The 17,225-nt window shown below is 37.0% G+C and overlaps 1 protein-coding gene across 1 annotated transcript; it reads right to left on the minus strand.

Moving 5' to 3' along the window:
• Nucleotides 1-9,050: 9,050 nt before the first annotated feature.
• LOC126604591 (auxin-responsive protein SAUR36-like) lies at nucleotides 9,051-10,439 on the minus strand. Its single transcript, XM_050271884.1, has one exon. The coding sequence runs from the start codon at nucleotides 9,754-9,756 to the stop codon at nucleotides 9,238-9,240; it is 519 nt and encodes a 172-aa protein (XP_050127841.1). The 5' UTR covers nucleotides 9,757-10,439; the 3' UTR covers nucleotides 9,051-9,237.
• Nucleotides 10,440-17,225: the final 6,786 nt, after the last annotated feature.

Consider the following 17,225-nt stretch of genomic DNA (forward strand, 5'->3'; position numbering starts at 1 on the left):
TTTGGATCATAACTTTATGTTACATTGCATTTCTAAAAGATTGAATAATGCATTGAACATTTTGCACCGTTTGTGTGTGCGCTTTCCCAATCCGACTCTCGTTTAGCCGTCGGCCCTAGGTGTAGCCAAGGTCACCGGCAATCTCTGGTTCATTTCCTTTCTTTTTGTTTTTGTATCCCCTGCTATACTTACAGATCCTTCATCTCATTTGCTTTCGCTTTACCTTGCAGTCCTAAACTCTCATCTTTAAATTGTCTGTCCTCCTTCCCCTTCTTCCATGTTTTTGACAACTGATTTCCTCCCACTCCTAATTCTTTCCACTTTGCTTCTCTCTCTGTTTCCGTTTCTTTCCTTTTTCTCATCCCTTCAACTCGCTCCATCCCCCCTTGTTTGCACACCGACCGATCTCAATCTGCAACTACATCTCCTCATCGCGTTTTAACGCGGATTTTCCGGAAGGTGTGTAGAGCTCCGGTTGAGTGTTTACACCACCACCTTCCACTTGTGTGCCTTTATTGGCACTGATGCCTGTGGTTTTCCCATCGGCTTCCTCATCGGTTTCTTTCGTCTTGTGGTGGCGGATTGTATGGTGTTGTTTCAAGGATGATGGAGTTCTTTGTTTTCTCCTTCTTAAGCCTTTGTTTGGTTGGATTTTAAGCTGCAGTGTGGCGGTGGATCTCTGGTGCTATGGTGATGGCAGATGTGTAAATTACTTTAGTTTTTTTGGTTTCTTTTATTTTTGTGTTGGGCCCTTGGCTAGATTTGGGCCCCGTTTTTAAGATTGAGATTTGTTGTATCTGAGTTTTTTGTTTGTATATATTCTTTGTCGGTAATGAAATTTACTTTTTGACCCAAAAAAAAAATTAATAATGCAATTTTTAATTGTCATCCTTATCAGCTCAGATCGTGTTGAGTGACATTTGTTTAAGATTATAATTCTTCTAAAAGATTTAAATAATTGTCAACCAACCCAACAAAAAGGAAAACTCTGTCCACTTTCAATAAAATAATAAGGAAAACTTTGTTCATTTTCAATAAAATAATACTAGAAAGATTAAATTTGTAGATTATATTTTGTAAACTAAATTATATGGAAATTGATAAGTGGATTATTACTTAAACGTTAATAAACGTGCTTATTTTCTATTGGTGATACATTATTTAGTTTACAAATTTAGTCTCCCTAACAACATTCTTTTCAATATATCCAAACAAGACACAAATCTGCCCTTTTTTCGAGCTACTCAGGGCTGGTTTGGTATTGCTGTGCTTTGAAAAAAAACTGCTGTGAGAATAAGCGGTTATGCTGTGAGAATAAGCGGCTATGAAATAAATCAGCAGAGTGTTTGGTAAACTTTTTTGTAAAAATGCTTTTGGAAAAAAAAACATTCTGATAGTGGATCTTTTCATTAAAGGAGCACTATAGCTCCGTGTGCTTTGAAAAAAAGCCAGTTTTCCAACGCTACAAATAACAGCTTCAGCTTTTTCCTTTTATTTCAGCTTATTCTCACAGCAGCTTCCAAAATAAACTTTTTTTTTCAGTTTACCAAACACCTAAAACCCTCACAATTTTTTTTCATGGGTGCTTTTTTTTTAAGCACGTTACTCTAAAACCACCCCTCAGTTGCACCACGAATTCCCAAAAGACCAAGCATGCATGCACCATAAAATCCCTCCAGCAAACGCGCCATCTGAATGTCTTCTTAGACAAGTTGCAAGTGGAATACAGAACAACATAGCTAGACTGCATTCAAGTGTTTCATGATCTGCATGTAGTGCTTGGCAGCCCCTTTTTAAGGATATAATTCTACATTTTTTGGGATACATGTAGTTAAGTTATCGACAACATCAATATTGAACAATTCGGCTCATCTCTCTAGAACTTTGACAATGTATGTGAGAGATGACTTATCTACACCAGTTGTTGTGCCAAATGGCTTTATGAGCCAGTATCATGATGACATGTTTTATAAATTTTCATAAAGCATCGTATTTTTTTTTGGGAGAAACAATAGCTAAAGCATCGTAATATTAATTTAGGACGAGACGGTGGAATCTCATGGCGGCATGTTAGTCATTCTCCTCTTCACGGTGTGGCCTTAAAATTCATCAATACCTTTAAAAAAGTTTAGGAAAGTATAGATGTATAACCTATCAAACTAAAAATGGTAAATACCAAAAATATATATGACAATATTTGAGAATTTCTTATATATTCATTAATCTCCAAAGTGGAGTATAAATAGGAGTTACACTTGGTATTACATATGTACTTCACCAATGTGGGACAATAACCTACTGTTTACAATTTAACTAATATATAACTCGCAACACTCCCCCTCAAGTTGGTGCAAAGATGTCACGCATGCCCAACTTGTCAAGTGAGTTGGAAAACACATTATTAGACACAGCCTTAGTAAGAACATCAGCAAGTTGATCTTCAGATCCCACAAACGGAAACATAATCGTTCCAGCATCCAACTTTTCCTTGATGAAATGTCGATCAATCTCCACATGTTTTGTTCGAACATGTTGCACTAACTTATGAGCAATCTTAATAGAAGTCTTATTATCACAATGAAGTTTAATTGCACCCTTGGGTTTAAACCCAAGATCTCTCAACAATGTTTTCAACCACAACAACTCACATACACCATGAGACATACCACGAAACTCAGCTTCTGCACTTGACCTAGCCACCACTTTTTGTTTCTTGCTTCTCCAAGTAACTAAATTACGACCCACAGACGTAAAGTATCCATATGTAGATTGTCAATCAGTGATAAAACCTGCCCAATCTGCATCTGTATACCCTTCAACATTCAAATGACCATTCTTGGAGAAAACCAAGCCTATGCCAAGATCCATTTTCAAGTACCTCAAAATACGGGTTACTGCATCCATATGAGCTTCACTAGGTGAGTGCATAAACTGACTTATCACACTAACTGCATAAGCAATGTCAGGACGAGTGTGAGACAAATAAATTAATCTCCCCACAAGTATTTGATATTGTTCCTTATGAGTAGGAACTTGATCTGGAAATAAGCCCAGACGATGATTCTGCTCAATCGGAGTGTCAACAGGTTTGCAATCTAACATACATGTTTCAGCTAACAAATCAAGAACATACTTCCGTTGAGACAGAAAAATATCATGCTTGGATCGTGCAACCTTGATTCCAAGAAAATACTTCAATTCACCCAATTCTTTCATCTCAAATTTAGTAGCTAGGTACTTTTAAAGGCGTTGTATCTCCTTCTGATCATCACCAGTCACTATCATGTCATCAACATAATTAATCAATGCAGTTAGCTTACCATTTTGTCACTTTAGAAACAAAGTATGATTTGAATGACTCTGGATATACCCAAACTTCTTCATTGAACTTGTAAACCTCCCAAACCACACTCTAGGAGATTGTTTCAAACCATACAAAGCCTTTCGTAACCTATATACAACACCTTTTCCAGGAGATGTTCTGATACCAGGTGGGAGATCCATATAAACTTCCTCCTTAAGATCACCATGAAGGAAAGCATTCTTAACATCAAACTGCAACAGAGGCCAATCCTGGTTTGTTGCTAAGGACAGAAGAACACGCACAATATTAAGTTTGGCAACAGGAGCAAAAGTCTCCTGATAGTCCACCTCATAGGTTTGAGTATAACCCTTAGCAACTAATCTGGCTTTATACCGGTCAATAGAACCATCTGCTTTATGCTTAATAGTGAACACTCATCTACATCCAACAGCTTTCTTCCCGTTTGGTAAAGGAACCAAATCCCAAGTAGAATTCTTTTTCAAAGCTTCCATTCAACTTTCATGGCATTAACCCACTTAGGGTCAGACAAAGCATCTTGCAATTTTGTTGGAATTGATACACTAGATAGCTGACATATGTAAGATGCATATGGTTTGGATAAACAATGAGTAGACACATAATTGTTGATAAGATATTTGGTTTTGGCATGCATATCAGGCTCATATTGTACTTTAGGTTTTCCACGATTAGCTCGTGGAGGCAACTGATAAGTAGAAGAATCGTTAGAATTTACCTCATGTATGCCACCATCTTGTACCAAACTGTTAGAAGAATCATCACTAGATAAACCATCATCAGGCAACTCATTAGACATACCAGCAGCAGGCAACCGATCATCAAAAGGTAATTCGTCAAACATACTAACAGGCAACTCGCTGGGCACATATGATATGACGTCAGTAGAAATAGTTCCGGGAATGACAAGTGACCAATCACTATCTGTAGCCGACTGATCAGTATCACGCAACATAATAGGTTGTGTTCCCAACTCTGCCTGTAACACATCATCCATGCCATCTCTTCGAATATGCACTTCATTCTGATAGGAGCATATTTATGCGCCTTAGTTAGCTAGTTCTTATTCATGTTTGTTATGTTTTCTTAGTTTAAAGTAGTCTTTTAAGCTAGTTTCATGTGTTTTCAGGTTTTAAGGGCATATTACATAAAATGATGCAATTTGGAGCATTTTGGAGCAAAATGGAGCTTGGAATGGAAGTCACATACTTGGAGCCAAGGGAATGGACGAGAATGAAGATTTGAAGATTTGAGGAGTCCTAGTTGAATAAGGATTCCTAATCAACAAAGGATTCCTAATTAAAGAAGGATTCCTAATCAACGGAGGAGTCCTAGCTAAGGATGGATTCGTAGTCAAAGATGGATTCCTAGAAGGATGAGGATTCCTACTCAAGCAAGGTTTCCTACTTGACGAAGGAGAATTAAAGTCAAAGAATCAGCTCAAGTGAAGAAATCTTATCCAAAACATCATCCATAACCTTACCTTATCCAAACAAACCTTATCCTATCCTATCTTATCCAAATCTGAATCCATTGATACTTTAGCTGAGAAGGGGGGTTCATAACTAGATTAGAATGCTTAAAACTAGATTTCTAGAAGCCCTATCCCTGCACATATAAGGTGCCGCACCTATCCCCTTTCTAGAACTTGTTTTCCTTGCATTGCAAGGCATTCTATAAGGCCTATCCATATCCTATAATTCCTGCCGCACCTTGGTGAACCTTTTCCCTTGTGGATTCTGATTTCTAAGCCTAATTCCTTGTGGATTTGGGTTATTCGAGTCCATATCTGATTCCCCTAGGGTTTTAAGTGCCTATATATACTCATATAAACCCCTAGATCAGATCACCACCTCTCATACACAACCATTCACGCCAGAATTCAATCCTTGATTTCTGCCGCACCTTTCCATCACCATAGTCCCTAATTTCTGCCCAAAATCATCCCTAGCCGTACCCCCCATCAACCCTAAACACCATCACCCATTCCCCATCCATTCTCCACCATTTAAAGAACCCAAAGAACCTGTCCAAAGTCCAAGTGTCGTGGCAAAGAGAAGGAGGAACCTTGGAACGTGCATGCCATTCAAGTCCGAGTTGCTGGGAGTTTTAGGTGTTTCCTTTCCTTTGATTTCAATGTTTAAATTCTATACTTTTTGTTTCGTACGTATAAGGAACTAAACCCCCCTTGGCTAAGGGGGGGATTCGAAACCATGATTATGCTTGCTATATGATTTGATTACTTCTAATTGCGTTTCATAAGTTGTGGATTCAATTTACTTATCTATATGAATTAAAACTGATTTGTGTATGTTGGTTGAGAGTGCACACTTAATTTTCATGCATAAGTTTGATGCTAGAATGTAAGGGAGTTTCACCTAATAGTTATGAACTTATATTCATAAGTAGTAAAAGTTGTTGATCACAATTGCGTTAAGTGAATTCTTGGCATAAGTTTTATGCGCTTTCATAGTTACGAGTGCCTCGTCAATGCTTATGACTTCCATTGAACGTAATGATCTTTGATTGTATCTCTATTATGCGCTTTCATGTAGGGAACTTTTGAGGAATAATTTGGTTGCGATGCGCCTTTTCCGTCCAATTCATTGATATAAGGGAAATCTGAAAGTTAATTTAAGCGGACCTAATTAACTTGGAGTGTTGAGTATTCATGGTTTATTGAATTGCAATTAGAAATCGTTTTGTATGCGAGTATAACATGTGTGGAGAAGAACCCCTTAGCTAGCTTTCCATCCATTCTCTTTCACCAAATTCGTTTTAAAATCTACTCTAGTTTACAAGTTTTGTTTTGTTTTTAATTCGTCCAAAATCAATCCCCCTTTATTTTGTTGAGTCATAGTAGTTAGAAATCACTTTAGTTTGTGTTTTTAAGTGTCTTAAGTCAAGTTAAAACCAATTTTCGTCCAAGTTGTGTTTATTGTTCAAAACTGCCCAGATTGTGGTTTTAAGGCAGTTTTGAGTGTTTCTGGGCTGTTTTGAGTCTTTAGGTTTGTTTTAGTGTTTTAGAGTTTAGTTTTGCTTTCTTTGAGTCTAGTTTAGTGTTTTAAACTTGTTTTTACGTATTTGAGTCAGTTTTCAAGTGATTTAGCAATCCCTCCTAATCCCCGGTCTAGAACGATCCCTACTTACATACTTTGCTACAATTGATAAAAAGAGGGTTTAATTTGAGTGCTAGTTAATATCATATCACATTCCCCCTCTCCCTATGAAGTAGAGAGTCGGAAGATGGCTTCACAAAATACGAAACTTCCTCGTGGAATGTGACATCCATGGTAATATAAGTTTTCTGAGTCGGAGGATGATAACACTTGTAGCCTTTTTTATTGTTAACATACCTAATAAAGACACATCAGAGAGCACATGCATCAAGTTTACTCCACTGATGAGAATAGACGTGCACATACACAATACACCCAAACACTTTCGGAGGAAGCTTTGATACAGAAACAAGAGAAACATGTTTTTGTAGCACATCAAGCGGTGTATGAAAATCAAGAACCCTACTTGGAACAAGATTGATCAAATACACAATAGCCAAAACAGCATGACCCCACAAATGATGAGGAACACATTTATCCAACATCAAGGAGCCAACAACCTCCATTATTTGACGATTCTTCCATTCGGACACATCATTTTGTTGGGGTGTAAACGGAGTAGTCGTCTGGTGAATAATATCATGATCACGAAAAAAGCATGCCAAAGTGTGATTCACATATTCTCTTCCGTTATCAAACCTGAAGACCTTAACTTTGGTCTGAAACTGAGTAGACACCATTGTACAAATTTTTTAAAGAAACAACGGAACATCACTCTTATTCTTCATCAAGAATACCCAAGTTAACCGAGTACAATCATCAATAAAAGTAACAAACCAACGAAATCCATTAGAAGTAACTTTCACCGGACTCCACACATCAGAATGTATCAAATCAAATGGCAAAGTAGCTTTAGAATCACTTACAGGAAAGGAGGAACGATGACTCTTAGCCATGACACATGTTTCACACTTGAACTCTGAATCACCACAAGTGCGAAACAAAGAAGGAAATAGATGTTTCATATAACTGAATGATAGATGTCCCAATCGTCGATGCCACAACCAAATTTGATGTCTATCATCCACTTTAGCACTTAAAACTTGATGATTATTTGAACTAAAAGCAACAGTATCCTCCATAGTCAAGATGTAAAAACCCCCTATTCTTTTTCCACGACCAATTATCTTCTGAGTTTGAATGTCTTGAAAATAACAATATGTATGGTAGAAGTGAGCAGAACAATATAAGGTATCAAGAAGTTTTCCTATCGACAAAACATTGCACTTAACATCAGGAACAAGTAAAGCACAGACCAGTGATAAGGTCGGAGTAAGAGAGATAGTGCCCTCACCTTTCACAGGGGAATGTGCTCCATTTGCACTAGTAATATATGGATCACGAACATAGTCACATAACTCATCAAACACCCTAGGGTCACCAATCATGATTGGTGGCCCCAGTATCAATTATTCATTTATTTGTTCCACCAAGATGCATAACAACACTATGATTATATTAAGTCATTGAACTAAATCACGAACAATAAAGGCACAAAAGATACATAGTGGAATAAAAACAATTTACCAGAACACTGTAGCAGCATACTATTCACGGACTATAGCAATCACTGTTTACGACACTGTAGAGGATCACTGTTCACAAAGCAGACCACTGTTCATGCACTATAGCGCGATACTATTCACCTTTTTTTTTCAACGAAGGAAATCACAACAAAGGTGGGCACAAAATTAAAGCACACAGGTCACCAAGAGCAAACTGCTTTGATGCCATATCAAACTAAACATGGTAAATACAAAAAATATATATGATAATATTTGAGAATTTCTTATATATTCATTAATATCCAAAGTAGAATATAAATAGGAATTACAATTAGTATTACATATGTATGTCACCAATATGAGATAATAACCTACTATTTACACTTTAATTAACATATAACTCGCAACATAACCGTAGGAGCAATGTAATGGTGGAGCTGTGGAGGTAGGAAACTGCCTCCATCAGTTGATTCTAATTTCAGATTCTCCACCGTGCCCACCTCCATGGCTGAGTAATACTCTTATGGTACTAATATCTTTATTGACAACATTTGCATAATCTAGAAAACTTTGAGACGTATGGAAGTGGAATGACAATTTCTCAAGCATAAGTGATTTAATCCACCCTCCTCTCACATGTTATGTCTGTAGTCGAAATGGCTAATGAGATCAAAGGTAAAAATTTGTATTTTATTACAAGAACGTTTTAGTTCAAGCGATTAAGAACATTTATTTTATGCACCTCAAATCTCATATTTGAATTCACTTGTATCAGAAGTAAAATACCCCATCACATGTTCTATACAATTTCAATCACATAGTTCCATTTAAGTCGTATTCAACTTCATCAATTACTCATAAGCACCACATTTCCAATGAGGTTAATATCAATCACAATCTCACTCTCCCACTTTCGTACGTTTTCAATTAATACGACCACCACCACCACTATAATTTTGAAGCTGTCAAAGTCTTGCCATCCTAATCACTTTTTATCACCCTTTGTTGCATTCCACATCCAAAAAACCAAAATAATCACTATCATCATCATATCATAACCATTTTCAACCACACAAAGCAACCCACTTGTGAAAAAAATCATACATATATTATATTCCTTTCTTAAATATATACATCTACGAAAAATATAAAAACTAAAAAGTCAACAAAAGGGAAGTAAAAAATCACTAAAAACTCAACAAAAATTCGTAAAAAATATCACTATCCATCGTGGAATATTATCGTCACCATCATCGCTATTCACTAATCGCACCTAAAGCGTGGCGCTGCGCTTCCAAGTCAGCCTCCGGTGACCAGACCCGGCGGCGATCCGGGTCTTGACGCTCTCAAAGTCCGACATCGGGCAGGGTATGGTGATCCCGCCGTCGTGCTCATACCCGTACTCCTCCTCGGCCTCTCTCAGAAGCTGCCCGAACAGGGGATGGTTAAAGTAAATGACCGGCACCAAAACTCGGTGAAAGTCGCCGTCTTTTTGGCCCACGTATACAGCTAGATGTCCCTTCGGCACCGGTACAGGCTTGTTTTTCTCAACCGGGTTCTGACCCAACCGCTTGTAACCCGACCCTGGCTTGCTGCAGCACAAAGATTTAGCCCCAGCGGACAGCTTCCGACCCCAGGTGAGCAGCCTTGACATGGGTTTGTAGCTGCAAGCCGAGGGAGAACCCGGGTTGAGCCGGGCATATTCGGGTCGGGTTCGGGTCCCACGGACGAAGAACCAACGGCTGACCCGGCAAAGGCGCTTTCCGAGCTTGAATCCTCTGAACCTTGCCATTTTTAAGGGAGAAAAAGGAGGAAAATCTGTCTTGTGCGTTCTGAAATTTGGGTTGAGAAGTGAATGGATTTTCGTCAGAGATTGACTTGGTTCAAGAAAATGGCCACGGGTCGGCCTCGGACATGGTGAGACGAGAGAGAGTTAAGCAGATTTCAGAGAGAGAGGTGGGGATGTTGGACATGGTCTAGATTTGCAGTCCAAAAACACAAGCTTTTAGGGTATTTCATCAAAAGTACGAAATACCCAACTGCTTAAAGTACCAAAAACAAAAAGATAGATTTTGTTACGCAAGATAAAACGATCAGGCGAGCAAAACTGCACACAAAGACTCGATCACCGGCAACTATTCTTTCAAAGTGAACAAAATTGAGCTTAACCTGATTTCTGGGCGATGATCTATGAGGGTTTGGTGGGATTTTTTGAGTTTTGGTTTTTTGGTGGTGGTGGGTGACGATTGAGATTAAGAGTGTATGGGAAGAGAGAGGAGGGTTATATATAGATATATATGTGGGAAGTTACTCAGATGAGGAAAATATTATGAAGTCAAATATGTACGAAGGGAAGGGAGAGAGCAAGTGCGAGTGCAAGTGGGGAACGACTTGGTTTACCAAAAAAAAAAAATTAAATTAAGTGGGGAACGACTTGGATAGTTGGGTTGTTGGTAAAAGAAAATTGGAATTGGAAATGGTCGGCCCGCGAATACGGGAGAGAAGATTATGGGGAGAGTTGAGTAGATGAAGTCAAGAGTCAGAGAAAAGAAGGGTCGGATGAATGAGTTGGCTGCGGCGAAGCACGGAGGTTTGTCATTCAAATGCGCGTCGACGACAACTCAGCGGGTTAGAGAACAGTTTCGCCACAAATTTTTACCTCTCAAACGTCTTTTTTAATATTTTGCTATTGATTTTCTTCAATTGATTTGATCTGATGACCGAAAATTGAGAGAAACGTGAAAAGTAAAAATAATTATATGGATAACACTACCCAAATTCTCTTGTACTACTATTTCATTAGATTTTTTTCTTTGGAACATTAGAATCTTATTTAGTGAATTGATGCGTGAGGTGCATAGTTCATCTAATAGTAATTAGTATTCGCTTATATAATGTTGTGTACAAATGTATAATGACACATCTCGACCGGAGTCGAGTCATGCTGGCCGACACCCGAATGTGACGTAATCAAAAAGGAAAATGATGCATACGAAAAATATGGATAATTTTAAAACCAAAGCTAACATTTATTTAATCTAAAGTAGAGAGTGTGCAATAGTGGGAAGAACCCATAAAACACAACTGTTCAGAGCATAGATGACAGTACGACATAAATAGTGCAGTTGAAATTAGTTAAAGTACTTATTACACAACCGAGAAAAGCTCCTACATTTATTTAGGGATAAGTTAGAACCACCGGAGATTCCTCGTATGCCACAGAGAATTCAGCTATCTAAGTCCTGGAGGGGCAAAAAACAAAAGGGTGAGTGGGCAAAAACAAAGGTTTATAAAACACATTTATTTTCTTAACATACTAACCTATCGCCATAAAACATGTATAGTTTCCAGAAAATCATATTACATATAAGTATGAAATCAACTGTAAATCAACAATAAATCTAGAAATACGCCAAATCACAATATCTCAACGGTAGCATAATAAAATCAAGTGCTCATCAACCTATGCTAACACACGAGCTCATGCAGATAAGTTTTGCCATGAACAGGACTGGGTGTAATCATAATATACGCTCTAGTACCATAATCACGTGAAGACTAGCGCTAGGCGCATCATATACGAGTCAAAGTTGCCTATTGCAACTTATACGACAGAACTGACACCTACAATAGATCCAAGGTGAGCGTGCGGTGCGATGTGAAAATACACGTGAAGGCTGGCCCTGGCCCAGGCGAGTACTACATTGGTGCAATCATGCATGATGAGCAAGTAATATGTATAAGAACATGCCATGACAATATATAAATCTCAATGTCATAATAGCATTTTTAAAATTAAATAAATCATGCCATATCGGCATAATATAAATCTCAAAGCATTTGCGGAATATATAAAGCTTTATATAATATATATATATATATATATATATATATATATATAGATAAACAAATGCCCACTCGCTGATAGTCGATGAATTGTAGTCTCCTAGCCTTGTTTGTCCTCGTACCTCCTCGGGGTAAGTCTCACCTATATATGAAATAACTTTACTAATTAATTAATTAGGACATACACTAAAAGGTTAGGAAAATCCCTCATAGTTTGCTCAAATGAAGGGTTTAAATATACAAAAACATTATACTCGACGTCACGGACCCGTACACGTCAAGCACATGTTGCCATATGCCTAACACACTGGCAGATAACAGAGGAATATTCCATCAGATTTGACGGAATATTCCATTAAATATTAACGGCGTTACCTAATGGCGTCAGAATATTCTGTTAACTTTAATGGAATATTCTTCTTCTTCTTCAGTTGTTCTCCGCCTTCCGGTTCACCAGAAACTGGAGAATTTTCACCGGATTTTGGAAAAATTTTAAAACTTCATATCTTCTTCCTTTCTCAACCATTTTTGACGTACTTTATATGGAAATGAAGCTTATGAAGAGTAGAACAAGTATATACCTTTTAAAAGTCCAAAAAGTGGATGGAATTGGACCGAAAAAGCTCGAAAGTCTTGGATATATTTTCGTCGTTTCAAACCCATGTGTTATCTCACGTTGGCTCCACTTCAAATCTAGGCTAGTGGCCACGGGGGGTTGCCTAAATGTCTCCAAACCTTCCAAAATCGTGCAACTCGAACGGAAAAGCAATGGAGGAATGTACACCAGAGTCGGAGCTTCGAGTTGCTCCAAGTTGGAGGTTCAAAACTCAATCATTTCATGATTGGTTCATACAGATGGGTTCGTGGGTTTGAGAGGAGTGTGATGGTGGTGGTTGGAGGTTCGATCTGTGACGTTTGATGATGATTCTTTGTGTTGCGGAGGGAAGAGAGACACGGCTAGAAAGAAGAAGAAGAAGAAGAAGAAAGAGAGAGGGATATATATATATATATATATATATATATAGAGAGAGAGAGAGAGAGAGAGAGAGAGATAGAGAGAGAGAGAGAGAGAGAGAGAGGAGGGAAAGTCTCTGATTGGCCAAAAGAGAGAAAGAGAAGCTGTCTGATTGGTGAGAGAAATGAGGAGAGTGATTGATTGGTGGGTGAAACAAGTCACGGAACCGGGTTTTTAAAATGAAAAGAGATCAGATTGTAGAACATAAAAGGTACAAAAAATATGTCTCCTTATAAAAAACAGTGTCTCTAACACTAAATAAATAACACATACGTGTACAATTCTACCCGTTGTTAACGCATTTTAACTAAACGTAACTTTGTTGTTACAAGTCCGTCTTGGGTCTAACTCACACTCACGCATTCGTAACAACGAGTACTAATTAATGATGATATCAAGAAAAATAATTTAAAAACCAAATAACTATGTCCACGTCACTTTGCCAACAAGGGCAAAAATGTCATTTTACATACTTGGGAAGGAAATTACATGGAAAATTAGGGACATGTCTTCACATGTAATCTTTCGAATAAATGTCATTTCTTGTTAAATATATATAGGTGCTTAAGCAAAAATATGTTTTTGTGTATGAAAATACATGATTTTTTTTTTTGTCGAAAAGATGGAAATTTATTGAAGCCGAATGACAAGTTTTATATCAACTGTAAGAATATTAAAAAAAAAAATTCGGACCAATCTCATCCCAAAGAACTCGCCGCTATGCTTGGTAGCAAACAAAGCCACCTCATGATATTTTGAGTTTTAAATTCATGTTTTATAATAATTTGTTATGTTTTTACCTTAGAGTATAGTTCCTTTTTAATAAATTGCAATTACAAGGAAGATGCCCTCGTATCAATATTCCTTGTAGATGAGAGTTGATCTTTAGTGTGGGTAAGCAACGTCCCACAGAAGCCTCACACTCCAACGAATATGTTAATCTTCATAAACTAACGCATGAAGAGAAATATCATATGCTATTATACGTTTTATTTTTATTTTTAAAAAAGATGAATAAGCTTACACAAAAATCCTCTATGACTCTATTTCTAAACTTACCAAAAAGTAATCTAAGAATATCACACAAAGAAGGCTAACAACTGCTCACAAAACTGGCCGTACGCACGTAAACAGATTGTTCAAGGGAAGCGATTTCTATTTTGTTTATTTTAAATGAGACACCACATGGAACTTTAAAGATTTGATCTATCTATTTTTTAAGTTGCACTTTATAAATCATTTGTAAAAAATATTAATCAAATAAAAAATACTTGAGACATCTTTTTTTTTTTTTTTTTTTTTTTTTTTTCCGGTCAATTGAGGCATCCAATTGAGTTCGAAGAGATCGACTAACACTATATTTTAAGAAACATTGAAATTTCATCGTGACAATTAAATAGGTAAATAATTTTAATTCAGTTGGATTTTTACAAAAATAATTTATAAATTAAGATTTACAAAATAAACAATTCGAATTGTTAAAGTTCGATGAGAAATAAGTCTCACAACTAATCCTCTAAATATATGATTCACCATGTAGTGGGAATCCGTATACTATTAGGGGGCGTTTGTTACACCTCCTTAGGAGGGACTGGCTTGGGCTAGCTTAAATAAGACTATAATCCTATGTTTGGTAGGTTCTTGGACTAAAATAAATGGGACTCGCCCCGACTAAGAATCCTTCCACACTTCGCTTGGTGTTAAGGCAGACTAGAAAGGAAACGAGGTCAACATCCCCAATTCCCAGCTTTCACTCTAATCCCTCCGTGCTCCGCTTATTCTTCTGCGGCACCGTCACCGTGGCCAAGTTGTGGGTCGCTGCACCACCCAAGTACCTAACCCAAACTTCAAAAAAACCCAACAATAGCATTCAACCATCCAGAAGGCAAGCAAACAATTCCCATGGAATTTTATAGAATATTTATGCAAGAAGAACAAAAATTGAGGAAAGAAAAAGGCGCAGCACTCCGCATTCTTCTTCTATGCAAATCACTGTTGTCGGTAGGCGATATAGCCAAAATCGGTGTGTCGGTGGCGACCTATTGTCCCTGGACGATACACTGACAAGCGGATTGAGAGAGGTTAGCGATGAAGGTTAGGGGTTTTTGGGGATCAAGAGGTTAGCGATGAAGGTTTGAGATGAGTTTTTGAAGTCTTAATTAATTTGAAAATCTGGGTTGTCTTGAATAATAGTGTGATCTGGGTTTGTGAAATAAGCATTGATTGTTAGCTTGGAATTTTACGAATTCAATTGGAGGTTTTCATAATTTTCTTTTATTTTTAATAGAAATAAATTAATAATATAATAATAATAATAATAATAATAATAATAATTTATTGTTAATCCAGTTTCTTAGTTCGACACTGTACTAAATGTTTCACTAAGCTAGTTCAGTTTAGTCTAGTTTAAGCCAATTTAGTTTAATCCCTGAAACTAATTTAATCTGAGATAGTTCGGTACAACAAACGTACTCTGATTTAGTTTGATTTAGATTAGAACAATTGACTAAAATAAAGAAAACAAAAGAGAAATCTAAAATCTGAGCTCCCAATTCAACACGTTGATTTCCAAGAAGCTGCTGAATTGTACACGTATCCTCCCCCTGACAAACTGGCACACTCCTAGAAGACAAAAGAAGACCAAGTCGGCCTCACAGTACCTTGCAGTACAGCCCACGTCACACGATCCAAATTTATTATTCTGGTACCCTTGCATAAACCCATCAGGTGTTTTCATTTTCTAGCAATAAATTAGCCTAGCTACCAATATCTCATGAGACCACACCCGTTACCTTCCTCTTGGATTCTTTATAACAGATATTTCTTGTTCACGCCTTATACGAGAAGAGATTCTCAATTTTTACAAAAACTGAAGATTAGTTGTAAGATTCATTCCGCATTAATCTTCGACGATCCGAATTGTTTATTTTGAAAATCTTGATTCATGATTATCTTTACAAAAATTCAATTCAATCCGAAACTATTTGCTTAGTTAATTATCATGATGCACTACTAGGAATAACTTCTTGGACGACAAAGAGGAAAGTGTTGCGCAAAGGCCAAAACCGTCGTCGAAAACATTAGGTAGCGAAGAGAGAGTCGCGCAAAGCTCGTGACGTTAGGCATTGCGCGACGGAGGGAGACTCTTCGTGATGCAAAATGAAGATTGCCTGACAGAACTGGTGGTTGTTGTGCTTAGCGAGCGACGAAACTAGGGTTCAACCCCTAAACTCTTGTGCGACGAACATACGACCCACAAACTCTTGCTCAACGGACATACAGGTTAGACCCACAAACTCTTGTGCGATGGATATAGAGATCGTCCCAGTAAGATTTTAAACTCAATTAGATACCTTAAATATTTCTAAGTTTGCTAATATTTTACAAGGATAATCTATAAGGTGCAACTTAAAAAATAGACGGTTTGAATTATTAAAATTTAATGTGGTATGGGCCCACAACTAATCCCCTTCGTATATAAAAGAATGAAAATCCCTTCTCTTAGAGGGTTCCTGTCTTGTTTTTGGTAATATAACTTACCCTAACCTCCCGGTTTGGCACCATCTAAAATAACACCACAGAAAAGGAGTTGGTCATTGTCGATTTGAGTCATTTCCCTCAAACCCTAGAAGTAGCTTTTGATTTGTTTGGAGCTTTGAGGATAAAATGGTTTGGTCTTTGCATGAGGATAAAATACTCATAAAATGGAAAAGAAGGAAACCCAATGTAGGGTTAGCTCATTTCTTGCTAGTGGGTTTATACATTTCCAATTGATCTTTTTCGGTCAGTCTATCGGTAAATTATTGTGATTTACATGTCTGAATGTTATGAACTTTATTTATATTGTCATATTTAATAAATTAAATAAAAACTACGAACTTAATTAAACAAACGTTTGTGAATAGTTAAAAAAGGTGTGTGTTTATCGTTTTTCTTTAAAATTTTAGATCATAACAATTTTTTTATTTTATTTTAACAAACGATATTATATACACTAAGGGGGTAAGGAAGTGCGCTCTGTCTAATAATAGACTAGCAATAATATGATTCAAATTCGCATTTGCGAGAATTGAATTAAAAGCCTCTCACTTATAAATAAAGAGAAATATCATCAAATCGTAATACTAAATAACGCATAATGGTTTGTTGTTGGTTGTCGTTGGTTTTTCTTAATAAAATAAGATGGATATCCACATAACGTGTAGCAATTGAAAACTTTAGATAGAAAGACAAAGGTTTATCAGTGTGCCATTTGAATAATAATAATATTATTATGTCCATAACTATCTTTATTTTTGTAATTTTGTCCATTTGATTTTGTTTCGTGGTCAATTTTTGTTTGCTTCCCCCCACCCATTATAAAATGCTGAGACCCTCTTTTAATTCAGTTTAATTAATCA

This window comes from Malus sylvestris, chromosome 2 (genome assembly GCF_916048215.2).
Source record: "Malus sylvestris chromosome 2, drMalSylv7.2, whole genome shotgun sequence".
Lineage (NCBI taxonomy): Eukaryota > Viridiplantae > Streptophyta > Magnoliopsida > Rosales > Rosaceae > Malus > Malus sylvestris.

Bases quoted from the DNA above. Each gene is read 5' to 3' on its own strand.
- LOC126604591 (XM_050271884.1), bottom strand. From the start codon at position 9,756: ATGGCAAGGTTCAGAGGATTCAAGCTCGGAAAGCGCCTTTGCCGGGTC.